At 36.7% G+C, this 17,749-nt stretch overlaps 1 protein-coding gene across 1 annotated transcript in view; it reads left to right on the top strand.

The window, feature by feature from the left end:
- Positions 1–17,749, top strand: part of LOC139160103 (E3 ubiquitin-protein ligase TRIM39-like) — a 53,806-nt gene that overhangs the window by 23,120 nt on the left and 12,937 nt on the right. Inside the window, exons 5-6 of the mRNA XM_070737640.1 lie at positions 8,411–8,529; positions 9,340–9,372. Of these exons, the coding sequence (XP_070593741.1) occupies positions 8,411–8,529; positions 9,340–9,372 (152 nt within the window). The remainder of the gene's footprint in view (positions 1–8,410; positions 8,530–9,339; positions 9,373–17,749) is intronic.

The raw sequence follows: 17,749 nt of genomic DNA, 5'->3' as shown, positions 1-17,749 counted from the left end.
GGGGCGGCTATTACTATTAAAACTAAAACAACCAGCAAAACCAAAAACATAACTATTAATAAATCCATGCTTTAAAATCTTCATTTCTTAAATATTTATAGAATTATAGTAATCTTGTAATACTATGAAAATCTACCTGAACACCAATTCATCAATTACCGTATATACTCGAGTATAAGCCGAGTTTTTCAGCCCAAAAAATGGGCTGAAAAACACAGCCTCGGCTTATACTCGGGTCATTGACAAAGTCACCACACGAGGGCGCCATTGCTTGAGCCAGAGCGAGGAGGCACCAGCTTTTGTCCCCTCTCGCACGCCGTAGTTCCTCTCCCTAGCTCAAGCAAAGGAGGCAGCCATTTGCTCCAACCGAGAGGGGAAAAAAGCAATGGTGAGTAACTATTCCTTGCTCTCTCTGCATTGCCCTTAGTCGGATTAAAAAGGCCCCCTGCTGTCAGATTCTCCTCCCCCTCCTTTGAAAGGATTTAAACTGTTTAAAAAATGGTATTTTGTGGTAGTTGCTGTCCTTGCTTGGATAGGATCTAATAATGTGTTATGAGGCAGAGCTAGACAGGAATTCTTTTTCTATCTGTCTATCTTTCTATCTATCTATTTTTCTATCTATCTATTTTTCTATCTATCTATATCTATCTATCTATCTATCTATCTATCTATCTATCTGTATCTATTTCTATCTATCTATCTATCTATCTATTTTTCTATCTGTCTGTCTGTCTATCTATCTTTCTATCTATATCTATCTGTCTATCTATCTATCTATCTATCATCTATCTATCTATCTATCTGTATCTATTTCTATCTATCTATTTTTCTATCTTTCTATCTATCTATTTTTCTATCTATCTATTTTTTTTCTTTCTATCTATCTATCTATCTATCTATTTTTCTATCTGTCTGTCTGTCTGTCTATCTGTCTATCTATCTTTCTATCTATATCTATCTATCTATCTGTATCTATTTCTATCTATCTATCTATCTATCTATCTATCTATCTATTTTTCTGTCTATCTATCTTTCTATCTTTCTATCTATCTATCTATCTATCTATCTATCTATCTATCTATTTGGTTTTCTATGCTGATAACCTCACAGCAGCTAATGCTGAAGCTCTTCTTTGGATACACTTATTTGTTTGTTTGTTTGTTTGTTTGTTTGTTTGTTTATTTAATTGGATTTGTATGCAATCCCTCTCCAAGGACTCAGGGTGGCTCACAGCATATATAAAAACAGAACAATAATGTAAATCCAATTAATGATGAGAAGGAATCCAGTTTTGAAGGATTTTAACTCTTAGATTTTAGCTTTGTTCCTGATCGAGCTACTTTTTTTACTTTTTAATTTATTGTTAATATTGTTAATTTGTTTACCCTCTTTTAAATTTACAGAGCTAGTTTACTGGTTTTCTTTAAAATAAATATTCTAAAACATGTATCAATTAATGTAATTTTATTGTTTTCCATTTTTATAAGTTACCAGTAGCCACTGCATTTTCTAACCTCGGCTTATACTCGGGTCAATACGTTTCCCCAGTTTTTGTGGCAAAAATTGGTGCCTCGGCTTATACTCGGGTCGGCTTATGCTCGAGTATATACGGTAATATATTTCCATAAATTATACTTTTCTATAATTTCATTCAAGCTCAATTAATTTTCAGGCACTTGGCATTTACTATTATTAACTTACATCAATCTTCTACATTTCCAAGTATATTTTAAATTCATAATGGAAACTCATAAAATCATACAGTACATATCATAAACCCCTTATTTATCATATGTATCTTCCATTAATTTTACCTATGTAATTCTATATAGTTCTAAAATTCTAATCCAATTTTTAAAATTAATAAATCCTAATATTAAACAACACCTAAATATATATTTTACCAATATTCCATAGTCAATCGATATTTAATAATCAATGATCCCTCCTCAAATTTCTACCACTGTTCTCATTTCTGGGTCTCTCCTGTCTCTCCCCCTTTTCTGTCTCATTTGTTTCTCATTTCTCCTTCTTCCTCCCTTTTTTCCCTTCCCTCTCTCAGTTCTCTCTTTTTCCATCCCTGCCTCCTCTCCTCCCTGCCTGTGTGTGTGTGTGTGTTTGTGTGTGAACTCTTGAACTATTTCCAAAAGCAGATGAGGGCTGGGGGTTTTTCTCTCTGTTATTATTTAAGTGCTTTTACCATATGGGGGACTCTTTAAAACAAGAGTCACTTCTTTCTCTGTTTCTCTCTCTTTCCTGTCATTCTCTGCCTCAATCATTTTCTCATTTCTCTTTTTTTCTATCATTTCTCTATCTCTCTCTTCCTTCCACTCTTCTCTCTCTCTTGCTTTCTCTCTCTCTCTTGCTTTTTTACTCTCACTCTCTCACTCTTTCCCTTCCTCTCTCCTCTCTCTCTCTCTTGCTTTCTTTCTCTCTTTTTCTTTCTCTCTCCTCCCTTGCTCTCTTTTTCTCCCTCTCTCCTTTCTATCTCGCTCTGTCTGTTGCTCTCTCTCTCTCGTTCTCTTTCTCTCTTGCTTTCTTTCTCTCAGGTAGTGCTGTTTACTTTTTGCATTTGCATTTTTGCATTTGCATTTTTTGAATTCAAGGAGAAGGGGCATTTATAACTGGCTGTTACAGACAATTTTATTAGCAGTTTGTTTTCAAACACAGACCAATCAGATTAGGCTGGGGCAGGATTAGACTGGGAAGTATAAAAGGCAGGAAAAAGCCATTTTAATTTGCACTTCAGATCACAGAGAAGGAGAAGAAGGTAGTGCTGTTTACTTTTTGCATTTGCATTTTTTGAATTCAAGGAGAAGGGGCATTTATAACTGGCTGTTACAGACAATTTTATTAGCAGTTTGTTTTCAAACACAGACCAATCAGATTAGGCTGGGGCAGGATTAGACTGGGAAGTATAAAAGGCAGGAAAAAGCCATTTTAATTTGCACTTCAGATCACAGAGAAGGAGAAGAAGGTAGTGCTGTTTACTTTTTGCATTTGCATTTTTTGAATTCAAGGAGAAGGGGCATTTATAACTGGCTGTTACAGACAATTTTATTAGCAGTTTGTTTTCAAACACAGACCAATCAGATTAGGCTGGGGCAGGATTAGACTGGGAAGTATAAAAGGCAGGAAAAAGCCATTTTAATTTGCACTTCAGATCACAGAGAAGGAGAAGAAGGTAGTGCTGTTTACTTTTTGCATTTGCATTTTTTGAATTCAAGGAGAAGGGGCATTTATAACTGGCTGTTACAGACAATTTTATTAGCAGTTTGTTTTCAAACACAGACCAATCAGATTAGGCTGGGGCAGGATTAGACTGGGAAGTATAAAAGGCAGGAAAAAGCCATTTTAATTTGCACTTCAGATCACAGAGAAGGAGAAGAAGGTAGTGAATCATATAATCATATAACTCATATAACTATAAACGAATCATATAACTATAAACCAAAATCAGCAAAGTTTGGTAGCAATAGGGATTGTTGATTTTCCTGCTAAGTACTTGTATTTCAATACATTGTTAAGATGACTGGCTTTGTGCAGTGTAACATTTGTTTGGCTGTTGTCTTCCGTAGTACCTTGTGGAACTTGGGGTACTGCCCTCTTTGCATAAGGACATCTAGGTTAGATGGCGAGATCTCTAGATTGCAGTCCTTAGTTTGTAGCTTGCAGTCAGAAGTGGAAAGATTGTCCCAGCCACGTGCTGTAATGCAGCCATGTGTCCAGCCTCCACTTCCACAGCGCCCCCCGAGGAGGAGAGCTGTGTGGACAACTGTCGGTTCAGGAAGATTGCGTGCAGTTGAGCAAAAACATAGCAATTTTGGTCTCTCTGTATCGAATTCCTATAGTGTTCTTGCGGATTTAAATAGTAAGGATGTTGGAGATATTAGCAAGGTCCCTCAGGCAGAGAATGAGGGGATGTTCAAAGGGGAAGTTGTCGTAAATGTCACCAAACCATCAAGTACAGTTAGTAGAAATAAAAAGAGGACACATTTTCTTGTGGGTGATTCGACCGTTAGAGGTGTTGATTTGGGACAGAGCAAGGATGTGGTTAAGGTGCTGAGGTGTCTCCCAGGGGCCACTGCCAGCAGGGACAGAAGGCGGATTACAAACATTGTTAAGACAGTGAGTAAAGGTAATAACGTTGATGTGGTGGTGCATCTTGGCACAAATGATTTGTCCCAGAGAAATGTTAATGTAGTAAAAAGAGATTTTCAATGTCTAAGTGTGGAGGTGGGTAAAATAGCAGATTCAGTGACTTTCTCAGAGGTGTTACCGGTTTGTGGCCAAGAGGATAAAACAACGTGTATCATAGAGTTTAATGTGTGGTTAAAGCAGTGGTGTAAAGCTGAAGGTTTTGGCTACGTAAGTCATGATGTCAGTAGGTGGTCTAATAGGGAGTTGTTTAAGAGGGATGGTTTGCATCCATCATACAGAGGTACCCAGGTACTCGGTGAGGAATTCAGAACTTTTTTGGACAGGCATTTAAACTAGGTAAAGGGGACAGAGATGTAACTGATGTGGGTGATTTCTGTCCCCGACCAATGAGGATAAAGCAGTTTTTGGAAGCTTATGAAAAGGGAGCTGCAAATAATATAGATGTAGTTGTTGATGATAAGGGGCAAACTAATAACGAAAATAATGTTCTTCGGGTAATGTGCACAAATGCTCGAAGCTTGAGCAACAAGCTCTGTGAATTAATGGCCATAATATCTAGAGATAATTTGGACCTGGTTGCCATAACTGAGACATGGTTTAAAGATTCTAATGAATGGGAAATATCCATACCAGGATATACACTGTATAGGAAGGATAGAATAGAGAGAAGGGGAGGTGGAGTAGCCATTTATATTAAAGAAAGTCTAAAAACAACACTAATTCAAAATACGTGTCAAGATCTAGAGACTCTCTGGATTTGCATGCAAAATAAAGAAGGTTCTGTCATTAGAATTGGGGTGATCTATAGGCCTCCAGGGCAATCCGAGGAATATGACAACAAGATGGTGGATGAAATTACCCAAATGGCAGTAAAGGGAGATATTGTGGTTATGGGTGATTTCAACATGCCTGATGTTGACTGGAATATCCCCAGTGCCCTTACATGCAAAAGTAAGAATATAGTAGAGGCCTTTACAGGAGCAGCTCTGGCACAGCTGGTTAAGACACCAACTAGAGGGGAGAATATTCTAGATTTAGTTTTTACGAATGGGAATTGGGTTTCAGATGTCAAGGTGGGAGAAAATTTAGGTTGCAGTGACCATCTATGTTTGTGGTTTGATGTAAAAACTCATTGTGAGCAATCCTATAATGCAACCAAAGTATTGGATTTCAGAAAAACAAATTTTAATGCAATGGGAGAATATTTAGATAATGAATTAAAGGGGAGGGATAAAATGGCAGGAGCGAGCATCCAGTGGACTGTATTAAAAAAGGCCATCTTAAAAGCCACTGGACTGTATGTAAGACAAATAACTAAAGGTAAAAGGAAGAAGAAACCGCTATGGTTTAGCAATGATGTAAGGGCTATAGTCAATGAAAAAAAGGCTGCCTATAGGAGGTATAAAGAGTCTGGAAGTATAGCTGATAGGGAGGTATATAAAATGAGACAGAAGGAGGCGAAACAGATAATATATGCTGCTAAAGCCTCAAAAGAGGAAGAAATTGCCAAATCTGTAAAGAAGGGGGATAAAACCTTCTTCAGATATATTAATGATAAGAAGAAGAAAAACTGCGGCATCACGAAGCTTAGTACCGGGAATAATACATGCATTAATGGGAATAAGGAGATCGCTGACCATTTCAATAGCTACTTCTGTTCAGTTTTCTCAAAAGACACCTTACAAAATAATACTATAGAGGGATATAGCATTGCTTCCAGCTGTACGGATTCAGCTCCAGTGATCTTAGAAGCCGATGTCTTAGAAGAACTTGAACGATTAAAGATAAATAAGGCAATGGGTCCAGATGGCATCCACCCCAGAGTTCTTAAAGAACTCAGATCTGTCATTGCTACCCCCCTGACTGATTTGTTTAACCAATCCTTGTTAACAGGAGAAGTTCCTGAGGATTGGAGAATGGCCAGTGTTGTGCCTATTCACAAGAAGGGCAGTAGAGAAGAAGCTGGTAACTACAGGCCAGTTAGCTTGACATCAGTTGTAGTTAAAATGATGGAGACTCTACTCAAAAAGAGGATAAATCATCACCTAAAAAACAATAACTTATTAGACCCAAATCAGCATGGCTTTACTGAAGGCAAATCATGTCAGACTAATCTCATTGATTTCTTTGACTATGTCACAAAGGTGTTGGATGAAGGTGGTGCCGTGGATATTGCCTACCTGGACTTCAGCAAAGCCTTTGATACGGTTCCACATAAAGAGCTGATAGATAAATTAGTGAAGATTGGACTTAATCCCTGGATAGTTCAATGGATTTGCAGCTGGCTGAAGCGTAGACATCAGAGAGTTATTGTTAATGGCGAGTATTCTGAGCAGAGTCAGGTTACAAGCGGTGTGCCACAAGGGTCTGTTCTGGGTCCTATTCTTTTTAATATATTTGTGAGTGACATAGGGGAAGGTTTGGTAGGGAAGGTTTGCCTATTTGCCGATGACTCTAAAGTGTGCAATAGGGTTGATATTTCTGGAGGCGTCTGTAATATGGTAAATGATTTAGCTTTACTAGATAAATGGTCTAAGCAATGGAAACTGCAGTTTAATGTTTCCAAATGTAAAATAATGCACTTGGGGAAAAGGAATCCTCAATCTGAGTATTGTATTGGCAGTTCAGTGTTGGCAAATACTTCAAAAGAAAAGGATTTAGGGGTACTGATTTCTGACAGTCTCAAAATGGGTGAACAGTGCAGTCAGGCGGTAGGGAAAGCAAGTAGGATGCTTGGCTGCATAGCTAGAGGTATAACAAGCAGGAAGAGGGAGATTATGATCCCACTATATAGAATGCTGGTGAGACCACATTTGGAATACTGTGTTCAGTTCTGGAGACCTCACCTACAAAAAGATATTGACAAAATTGAACGGGTCCAAAGACGGGCTACAAGAATGGTGGAAGGTCTTAAGCATAAAACGTATCAGGAAAGACTTAATGAACTCAATCTGTATAGTCTGGAGGACAGAAGGAAAAGGGGGGACATGATCGAAACATTTAAATATATTAAAGGGTTAAATAAGGTCCAGGAGGGAAGTGTTTTTAATAGGAAAGTGAACACAAGAACAAGGGGACACAATCTGAAGTTAGTTGGGGGAAAGATCAAAAGCAACATGAGAAAATATTATTTTACTGAAAGAGTAGTAGATCCTTGGAACAAACTTCCAGCAGATGTGGTAGATAAATCCACAGTAACTGAATTTAAACATGCCTGGGATAAACATATATCCATCCTAAGATAAAATACAGAAAATAGTATAAGGGCAGACTAGATGGACCATGAGGTCTTTTTCTGCCGTCAGACTTCTATGTTTCTATATTTCTATCACTTTCTCTCTCTTTCTCCCCCCCTCTTTCTCTCTCTCCTTCTCTCTTTCTCTCTATCTCACTGTCTGTTGCTCTCTCTCTCTTTCTCGCTTGTTTTCTCTTTCTTTCTGTTCCTTTCTTCTTTGCAGAGGCCGGCGAAGGTTTTTATTTTGAATGTGCCAGGCGGGCTGGCAGGGGGATGGAAAGCACGTGCGCATGTGCAACATTCTAAATCACCTTCGCGGGCCTCCGCTGTGAGAAGAACGCCCGCCCCGCTTGTCCTGCAGCCCCCTCGCTGATAGTCTGGGATGAAAGCGCTCTCAGCGAACGGAGGGGCGGGGTGAGGCGGGCATTCCCAAAGCGCTCGGAGTGGCTAGCAGCCAGACGAGGAGGACGAGAAGCCACAGCCACCACTGCCACTGTGGGAGCTTCATCGCTGGAAGCTTTCAAGAAGTGTTGGTGTAAGGCACAGATGGCGACCCTATGGCACACGTGCTGCAGGTGGCATGCAGAGCCATATGTGAGGGCAGGTAAAGCATTGCCCTATGTCAGCTCCAACATACATGTGCACGCTCGCCAGCAGATTTCTGGCCTTTTCGGCTGTTTTTGCTCTCCCCAGGCTTCAGGAAGTCCTGAACTCTGGGGATGGCGAAAAAAGGGCCAACGGGAAGTCTGGAGGCTTCAGTGTGTCCTGTGTGCATGAAAGATGTACGCATGTGCAGGAGGCAGTGTGGGGGTTGTGTCCATGCATTGGGGGAGGCATTGCATTATGTGTGTGGGCAAGAGTGCGCACACAATCACACGCAGCCATATGTTTTTTGGCACCAGAGGCAAAGAAGGTTCACCATCACTGGTGTAAGGTGTCCTGCTTGGGTGGCAGTGTGGTGAGGGATGAACTAGATGACCTTCCCACTCTTATTCTGTTATTTTGACTTGACAGGTACCAGGATGAGAAAACGTATGAGAATCCAGTGGATTTACTCCTAGAGCCAGCGTGGGCAATCTGGGATTACAGTGATGTCCCTGCGCTTCTGAAAAGGGCCAATAAAAAATTGAGAGGTAAAAAAGAGCCGCTGGGGTTTTGCCCTGGATGACATTTTGAGCATCCAAGAGAGATTCTGGTTCAGTGTCATATGGATCAAAGAGGGATCGGTTTCAGGATCAGTGGCTCAGTTATGATTGTAAGACGAGACTTGCCTGTATTTTTTATAGCCCAAATCCATATGCACTGATCAGTGGGAAAGCAGAATAAACTACCACCAGGTATAATGTATACATATATACAGGTAGTTCTTGACTTATGACTTATGATAGTTGAGTTGAAAATTTCTGTTGCTAAGCAAATCAGTTACTAAGTGAGCAGTGGCCCATTTTACAGACTCTTGTCACAGTTATTCAGAAAATCCTGGCAGTGAAGTGAATTGTGGTTGATAAATGATTCTGGCTTCCCCCATTGACTTTGCTTGTCAGAAACTCCCCAAAGAAGGTCAAAGAGGACAATTCCAGATGCTGCAACCATGGTAAATATAAGCTGGTTCCCAGTGCCTGAATTTCGGTCAGGTGACTGGGGAGACTCCAGCACTCATAAGTGTGAGAATTTGTCATAAATCACTTTTTTCGGTGCCGCTGCAACTCCACTTCACATATAGTGGTAAGTTGAGAACTACCTGCCTATGGAATATATAGTAGAATATATTTTTACCTGATGGACTATGTATAGCCACCAATGACATTCTGGCTTCTGGTTTTCCATATTCCTTATTTCCTGATTTGAGTCCAAGGAAAGCAAACCAGGATATCTGTAGGGAGGCCCTTCTGTTGCTTGAACTCTAGTGATGAGATGCTGAATCCCTCCCTCTTCTTCCCCAGATACTCTGGAAACTACACTTCTACTACAGGAAGGTAAATATTATTAGAATTTTAAGCTCTGATGCCAGTAATTTAAGAGAAACCTGATAATTAACTAACATCTCCTACGCATCACTCTACGCATGTGTGGATGTGTCATAACTTCTTGTTCTGAATCCCCGGATGATAGGGATGATTGTCTGCCAAACTCCCCTCTTCCCTGTCACTCACACTTCCTTGATCAGAGGAGACTTCGTCATCAGATTCCATCGGGAGCAAAACAGGCCTGTGGCATGTGGATGTTTCCCCCACCACCACCTCCACATGCCTTGGGGCAGGAGCTGGGCCAGAGCCAACCACAACACTTTAATACTTCAAATATGCCATAGTGTCTACTCCTTCTTTTTTTTTTTTTTCTTTTTCTTTTTTTTTCAATTTTTTTATTATTTTTCATAAAAAGACAAACAGATACAAACAAACAATAAACATAAAGTGGGGGTGTATTTCCCCCGCTTCTTATGAAAGTATAACTTCAAATATAGAAAAAGAATACATATGTATTAACTATTATAAAAAAAAAGAAAAAATTAATAAATTTGAATTGAAGTTTACAAATCTTAATGTGGGTATTAAGGTTAGTATAACATAGTTACCAAAAAGGAAAGATACCTTTAATATAATCCTAATTACTATAATAAAATAATATTAAACCTTCAATCTAGACAGTAAGACTAAATTCAACTATTATACTTCAAAAATCTTAATATATTGCTTATACTTATACATACATAGCTATATCATAATCATCAAAAAATCCTTTTAAACTAATATTACTATTATTATCATCTAGATAAAAACTAATACAAAATAAAGAAAAAGAAAAAAAACAACCACTAACAATATATCTTATTTTTTCTTATCTATCCATTTGTAAACGTTGTTCCATGTTTCGTAAAATTTAGTATCCTCTTGATCGTTTAATCTTCTTGTCATCATATCCATTTCAGCGCAATCTAATATCTTAGCTATAACCTCTTCTTCCTTGGGGATTTCCTCCCCTTTCCAGTTTTGCGCATATATTATTCTAGCCGCAGTTAATATATGTATGATTAAATAAAAAATTTCTTTCTTATAAGTCTGGGTTGTGACACCTAATAAATAAAATTCCGGGGTATTATCTATATCTTGTTTTATTATTTCTTTTAATATTTTTTCAATCATCTTCCAATATATTTTTGCTTTGCTGCATGTCCACCATTGATGATAGTAAGTTCCTATATCCTTCTTACATTTCCAACATATTGGGGATGTTTTGGGAAACATTTTTGCTATCCTATTTGGTGGGAGATGCCATCTATAGAACATTTTGATTTGGTTTTCTTTTAAAGAAACTGATTTAGTCATTTTCCAATTATTAATCCACACTTTCTCCCATGTGTCTATATCTATTTCCTTGCCAATATTTCTACACCATCTTATCATAGTATCTTTTAAAGACAATTCTATATTTTTATGAGCAATAAGTAGTTTATATATTTTCCCTATCATTTTTGTAGGGTTAGTGGTTATTAAGGTAGTTAAAGAATTCTTACTTTTATTAAAAATGTAAAGAGTTTTATCCTTCTGATATCTAGATCGGATCTGGGCATAGTGCCACCAATCTATTATTATCCCTTCTTCTTGTAGTTCAATTCTAGATTTAAGCTTCATCTGATCATTTAATAGTTCTTTATATCTATGAGTCGTTTTCTTGTCCTTTATAGACTTTGGATGCGTTATTGCTTCTAAGGGAGCTAACCAATCTGGGATGCTTAAGAAATGATTCTTCTTTATATCTTTCCATACTTCTAGTAAGTATTTCCTTAATGTATGCCTTTTAAAATATGAATGGTTTTTGTCCTTATCATACCATAAAAATGCGTGCCATCCAAGCATTAAATCATGTCCTTCTAGTTCAAGTGTTCTTTTATTATCTAAAATTATCCAATCTCTAAGCCATGTTAGTGCAGCGGCCTGATAGTATAATTTCCAATTTGGAAGGCCAAATCCTCCTCTTTCTTTGATATCTTCTAAACAATTCATTTTTATCCTTGCTTTTTTACCTTGCCATATAAATTTTTTAACTAAGTTTGTTAAAGTTCTTAAAAAGATACCCCCTGGGTTTATTGGTATTGTCTGAAAAAGAAATAAGACCTTGGGTAAAATGTTCATCTTAATTGTTGCAATTCTTCCTAAGAAAGATATTTTCAAATTGTTCCAGGTTGCTAAGTCTTTTTTAATTTCTGCTAACAATTTCATATAATTATCATTTTTTAATGTTATTGTTTTCGCTGTTAAATTTATTCCTAAATATTTTACCTTTTTTACAGTCTTTATTCCAGAAATAGTTTCTAATTTAGTTTCTAGTGTTTTGTTCATGTTTTTAGTCAAGTAATGTGTTTTGTTTTTGTTTATCTTTAAACCTGCTACATTTCCATATTGTTCAATGGTTTGTAATAAAGTAGGAACTGTTGTGGTCGGTTCTTCAATTATGAACATTAAATCATCTGCAAAGGCCTGGAGTTTATAGATTTCATCTCCTACGGTTAAACCTTTTATTCTGGGGTCCGCTCTTATTTTAATTAATAAGGTTTCAAGGGTCATAATAAATAACAATGGTGATATAGGACATCCTTGGCGAACTCCCTTATTTATATCAAGTATTGGTAATTGACTGTTATTCAATATTATATTCGTTGTTTGTTTTGAATATATAGTATCTATTAGATTAACAAATTTTGGGCCAAATCTCATTTTATTTAATTGCATTTTTATAAATATCCAATTAACGTTGTCGAAGGCTTTTTGAGCATCCAAAAACATTAAAGATGCCATCTTATCTGAGTGTTGTTCATAGTACTCTAGTATATTTATTACAGTTCTAATATTATTTTTAATTTGTCTCCCTGGAAGAAACCCATTTTGGTCTTGGTGTATTATTCCATTTATAACTCCTTTAAGTCTTTCTGCATAAATGGCAATAAAGATCTTATAGTCTACATTTAATAGTGATATAGGCCTATAATTTTTGATTTTTTCTGGTTCTGTACCCTGTTTATGTATTAAAGTTGTCAGTGATTCTGACCAAGATTTAGGAATTTTTCCGTCAAGTCTACAGGAATTAAAAGTTTCTAACATATGGTTTCTTATTGTTTCATTATCTATCTTATACCATTCTGCAGGTATGGCATCTGGGCCTGTGGCCTTGTTGCTTTTCTGTTTTTTAATTGTTATTAGGAGTTCCTCCATTGTTATTGGTCCGTCCATGGTAGCCTGTTGATCTTCTGTTATTTGTGGTAGATTTGAAGCCTCTAAATAGTTAAAAACTTCATCTTCAATGACATGATCTTTAGCATATAATTCCTTATAGAAATTATACACAATGTCTGCCTTACCTTCTGTATCGTATTTTATTTTACCATCTTTATCTTCTAATTTTTGGATTAATTTTGATTGACTTTGTTTTCTAAGTTTATACGCTAGCCATCTGCCAGGTTTATTTGCATATTCAAAGTATTGTTGCTTTGCTCTTTTAATCTTTTCAGTTAATTGGTTTTGTTCTATAACTCTAATTTTATGTTTAATTACATTTATTTCTGTCTTTAGATCTCTATTCTTAGTATGTTGCTGCGATAAGGATTCTAATTGTTTTAGTTCGTTTGTTAATTGTAAATACTCTAATTTCTTTTCCTTATTGTATTTTGCTGTATAAGATATTGTTAAACCTCTTACGTACGCTTTAACTGTATCCCATAAGTTCTGTGGAGTAGTGTCTGATGTTTTATTAATTTCAAAAAATATTTTTAATTCCTTTTCAATCCAATCCTTATATTTCTTGTCGTTTAATATATGCCTGTTCATCCGCCAATTGTTCTGTTTATTATTCATCGTCATATAGACCACTATTGGATTGTGATCGGCCCATGTATTAACGTCTATCTCAACTTCTCTTATTTGTTCTGCCACCGTTTTTGGTGCCCATAACATGTCAATTCTCGTCCAAATTTTGTGAGGATTGGAATAAAAGGTAAATTGCCTTTTGAGAGGGTGTCTTTCCCTCCAAATATCGCTTAATAATAGTTCCGCTTTCATTTTTTGAAAAGTACTGGGTAGCAAGTTTCTTCTTGTTTTTTTACCTTTTCCCCTTTTTTTATTACCTCCCCCTCCTGAGTGGTCTAATTGTCTATTCGCGATAGCATTAAAATCACCTATTATCAATAGATTATCAATAGCTAAATCTGTTATTATTTGGTGTAAATTTTTATAGAATGTCATTTGATCTTCATTGGGGGCATAAATAGAAACAACCACTAGAGGTCTGGGTTCAATATCTACTTGTACAATCAATATCCTACCCTCTTTATCCTTATATATTTGTTTGGAATTTATAGAATTCTTGACATACATCACTACACCTCTTTTTTTTTGGTCTGCTAATGCAGCATACATTTTTCCAATTTTGGGATTCAACAGTAATTTTTGGTTATCTTTTTTAATATGAACTTCTTGTAGTATTGCAATCTGAACATTTTGGTTTCTGATTTTGGAAAAAATTTGCTTCCTTTTTCTTGGTTCGTTAAGTCCATTAACATTTACGGAAAAGATTTTCAAGTCTTTATTCGTTGTCATTTAATAGGTTTTTTGGTTTCTCGCTGAGGTTGAACTCTTCTAGAACCTTGGTCCTGCTCTATTACTTGGGCAGTTGCCCCCAGGTTTTCTTCTTGCTGAGTTAGTGATTTTTCCCCTGGTTGCTGTTGAGCTGGCTGTAGTTGGACCACTAGTTGCTTACTTGCATGGTCGGAGTGGCCCAAACCACTCTGTTCAAGAAAGAACATAGCTTGATCTACGTTTTCCAGTTTGTACCTTGTAGAGCGCCATGTCAGAGAAAGTCCTTGTGGAATAAGCCAACGGTAAGTGATATTTTCTTTAATCAAGATTTTGGTTAAAAAGTGGTAATCTCTTCTGTTTTCTCTGACACTTCTTGGAACTTGTTTTAATATCTTTATTTCTACTCCATGTCGTTGAGGCGGGGAGTTTCTTGAATAATGAAGTATCTCATCTCGCAACGCCTTTCTTGTAAATTTAATATGTATCTCTCTTGGGAGGTTGTGTCGACGGATATAGCTATTCGAGATTCGGTATACTTCATCGATTTCTTTCTGTAAAGCCATGGGGTCCTCTTGAAGTATACCTCCAATGATTTCCGCCATAGTCGTTTTTAAGTCTTCATCTTTTTCCTCTTTTATATTCTGAAATCGAAGTCCGTACGAAGCTCGTTGCATCTCCAGCTGGATGATAGATTCATCATATCTTTTGTATCTTTCATCAGCTCTCCCTTCAAGATACTCCATTCTTTTCTCATTTTTGTCAGCTTGCTCTTCAACTTTTTTAACTCGGTCATCACTTTCTTGAAGAGTTTGTTGGATCTGCTTTATCTGATCTTTCATCTCACCCATATCAGCTTTCATTTGAGCCATCTCCACTTTAAATTCTGCCAAGTCAGCTTTTATGGCTTCTCTTTGTTGTGTTGCCTCCTCCTTTATGGCTTCTCTTTGTTGTGTTGCCTCCTCCTTTATGGCCTCTCTTTGTTGAGTGGCATCTTCTTGTGATTTGACCATAAAGTCCTTCAAAGCATTCAAAGTCTCATGTATAGTTGCAAGATTGGACTGCATTGTTTTGTCTTTGTCTTTGTCTTTGGTAGACATGGTTAGCACTTGATGCGAAGGAGAAGAATGCGGTGACACTTGTGGAGATAGGGTAGTTGGTGTTGTTTGTTTCTTTGTTGTTTTAACAAGAGTTGAGGTATGGGACATTATCAAATTAGAATCCACTATTTCAAATTTTAAGGTTAGTTTCAATTTTATATATAGTGAAAAGGAAAAGAAATTACTATAAATTCCAAATCTATTCAATATATTTGTTTCCCTTATAATATGACTATACCAATTCAATAGCAATTCAATTAATAACAGAGTTCAAAAGAAGAAGAGAAAAAAAAAATATTATTGTTTAGTGCCACAGGGAGAAAAAAAAAACAAGTATTAGCCTTTTCAAGTAAAAGGAGGACAGAAAATAAAAGAAGAGAAGGAATATCAACTATATATAGAAGACAAAAGAAAGAAAAGAAGAAAAAAAATTTTTTGGAGGAAAAGACTTTGGGAGGAGGGGAGAAAAAAGAAAAGGGGAAAAAGTAAAGTAAAAAAAATTGTTCAAAAAGAAAAAGAAGGAGGGTGGTATTTTGGTTCAACTATTTAGAATAGAGCAAGAACCCAAGGTTTATTAACAATGCATGTAGTTCAAACCAAACTTCTTCTAGTAATAGAAATGTAAGGAAGAAAGTCAAAGAAAAATCAGGGGAAAAAAAACCAGATAGTTATTCAAAGACACAATAACAGTATTGTATACTTAAGTTCTTCTTATAGATCCTGTAATTTTGCTAGGAAGTAGAAATGAAAATCCAAATCTCAAAGGGTAAAGTTATATTTGATTTCAATTCAAAATTCAAGGAGTAAAGCAATTCCAAAGCTTGCTTGTGTTCAAGATGGAGTCAGTTTATTTTCCAAATTCAAGACAGGAACAAAGAACAAAGAAAGAGATCCCAAGATGGAGTCAAGTTAATTTTCGTGCAGCAGGCAGATGTTAAACCAAGGAGTTCTCAGCAAATAATCCAAAGAGTGTCAGCAAATAGTCCAAAAGGCTCAGCAAGTATTCCAAATAGGTTAATCCAACAATAAGTAATCCAAAAAAGAAGTGATTTCAATCTCTTCTAGATTCCATTTAATTCATGATTATTAAGTTATTCATGTTGTGAAAATAGGCAGCAAGAAAAAAAAAAGGCAGCAAGACTGTGTTCCTCCGCTTCAAAAATTGTCCAGAAGATTATGATTTTAAAAGTCTATCAAGAACAAATTCTGATCATCACTAGAAATTTCCTTTAGCAGTTAAAATTTCCTAAATAGTCATGTCAAATTTAAACTATTTTGTTAAAGCATAAAGTCAGAAAATTATTTTGTAGATTCCCAAGTTCACGTTCAAAATGGAAAAGTAAAAGTGAAGAGAAAAAAAAATTAGGTCCGGCTGTTATTTGCGGATGGGTTTAAACAAGAAAAAACTTTCACTTTCGCCCTGGGAAAAAAAAAACTTTCACTTAAAAGTTTTACGATCTTCTGACTTAAAGACGAAACACAATAGAGATTTTTACCTTAAGTCCTTTCTCTGCTATATTCTTTTTCTATGTAGATGTAGATGTTTTTACTTTCGCTTCTTTGCTTTTATTCTTCCCGCTGAGTGAGGGGAGAAAGCGCTAGCCGGTCCTCTTAAGCAAAGAGGAGCGGTTCTCCCGTCTCCGAAGCTGCGGGGCGAACCGCTGCCTCTGGAGTCCTGGCGATGGGTCCTCGGGCAGAGGAGAGCCCCCTGTTCATGGATCGGGCCATGCGGGCCCGATCCGATCGCAAATGCGACCTTCGGAGGGGGTAGAAGAGATTCGCCTGGCAGAGCCCTGCCAGACACGTCTCGCCGCGATCTCCACCAAACCGGAAGCTCGAGTATATACGGTAATATATTTCCATAAATTATACTTTTCTATAATTTCATTCAAGCTCAATTAATTTTCAGGCACTTGGCATTTACTATTATTAACTTACATCAATCTTCTACATTTCCAAGTATATTTTAAATTCATAATGGAAACTCATAAAATCATACAGTACATATCATAAACCCCTTATTTATCATATGTATCTTCCATTAATTTTACCTATGTAATTCTATATAGTTCTAAAATTCTAATCCAATTTTTAAAATTAATAAATCCTAATATTAAACAACACCTAAATATATATTTTACCAATATTCCATAGTCAATCGATATTTAATAATCAATGATCCCTCCTCAAATTTCTACCACTGTTCTCATTTCTGGGTCTCTCCTGTCTCTCCCCCTTTTCTGTCTCATTTGTTTCTCATTTCTCCTTCTTCCTCCCTTTTTTCCCTTCCCTCTCTCAGTTCTCTCTTTTTCCATCCCTCACTCACACTTCCTTGATCAGAGGAGACTTCGTCATCAGATTCCATCGGGAGCAAAACAGGCCTGTGGCATGTGGATGTTTCCCCCACCACCACCTCCACATGCCTTGGGGCAGGAGCTGGGCCAGAGCCAACCACAACACTTTAATACTTCAAATATGCCATAGTGTCTACTCCTTCTTATGTATTCTCTCAAAACCCTTACAAGAAAGAAAAATTTTATCCACTACAAACAGTAACAAAGAAAGAAAACTATAATTAAAAATAGAAAGAAAGGAGAAAAAAGAAAGAGCAAAATAAACAAAAAGAAAAACCAAAGTCTATTATTATAGTAATGTGAAAACAATATAAGAATTAACCAAACCATCAT

Source organism: Erythrolamprus reginae, chromosome 2, assembly GCF_031021105.1.
Source record: "Erythrolamprus reginae isolate rEryReg1 chromosome 2, rEryReg1.hap1, whole genome shotgun sequence".
Classification (NCBI taxonomy): domain Eukaryota; kingdom Metazoa; phylum Chordata; class Lepidosauria; order Squamata; family Dipsadidae; genus Erythrolamprus; species Erythrolamprus reginae.
Note: the sequence above shows the minus strand (reverse complement) of the source record. Positions and strands in the feature narration are given on the sequence as shown.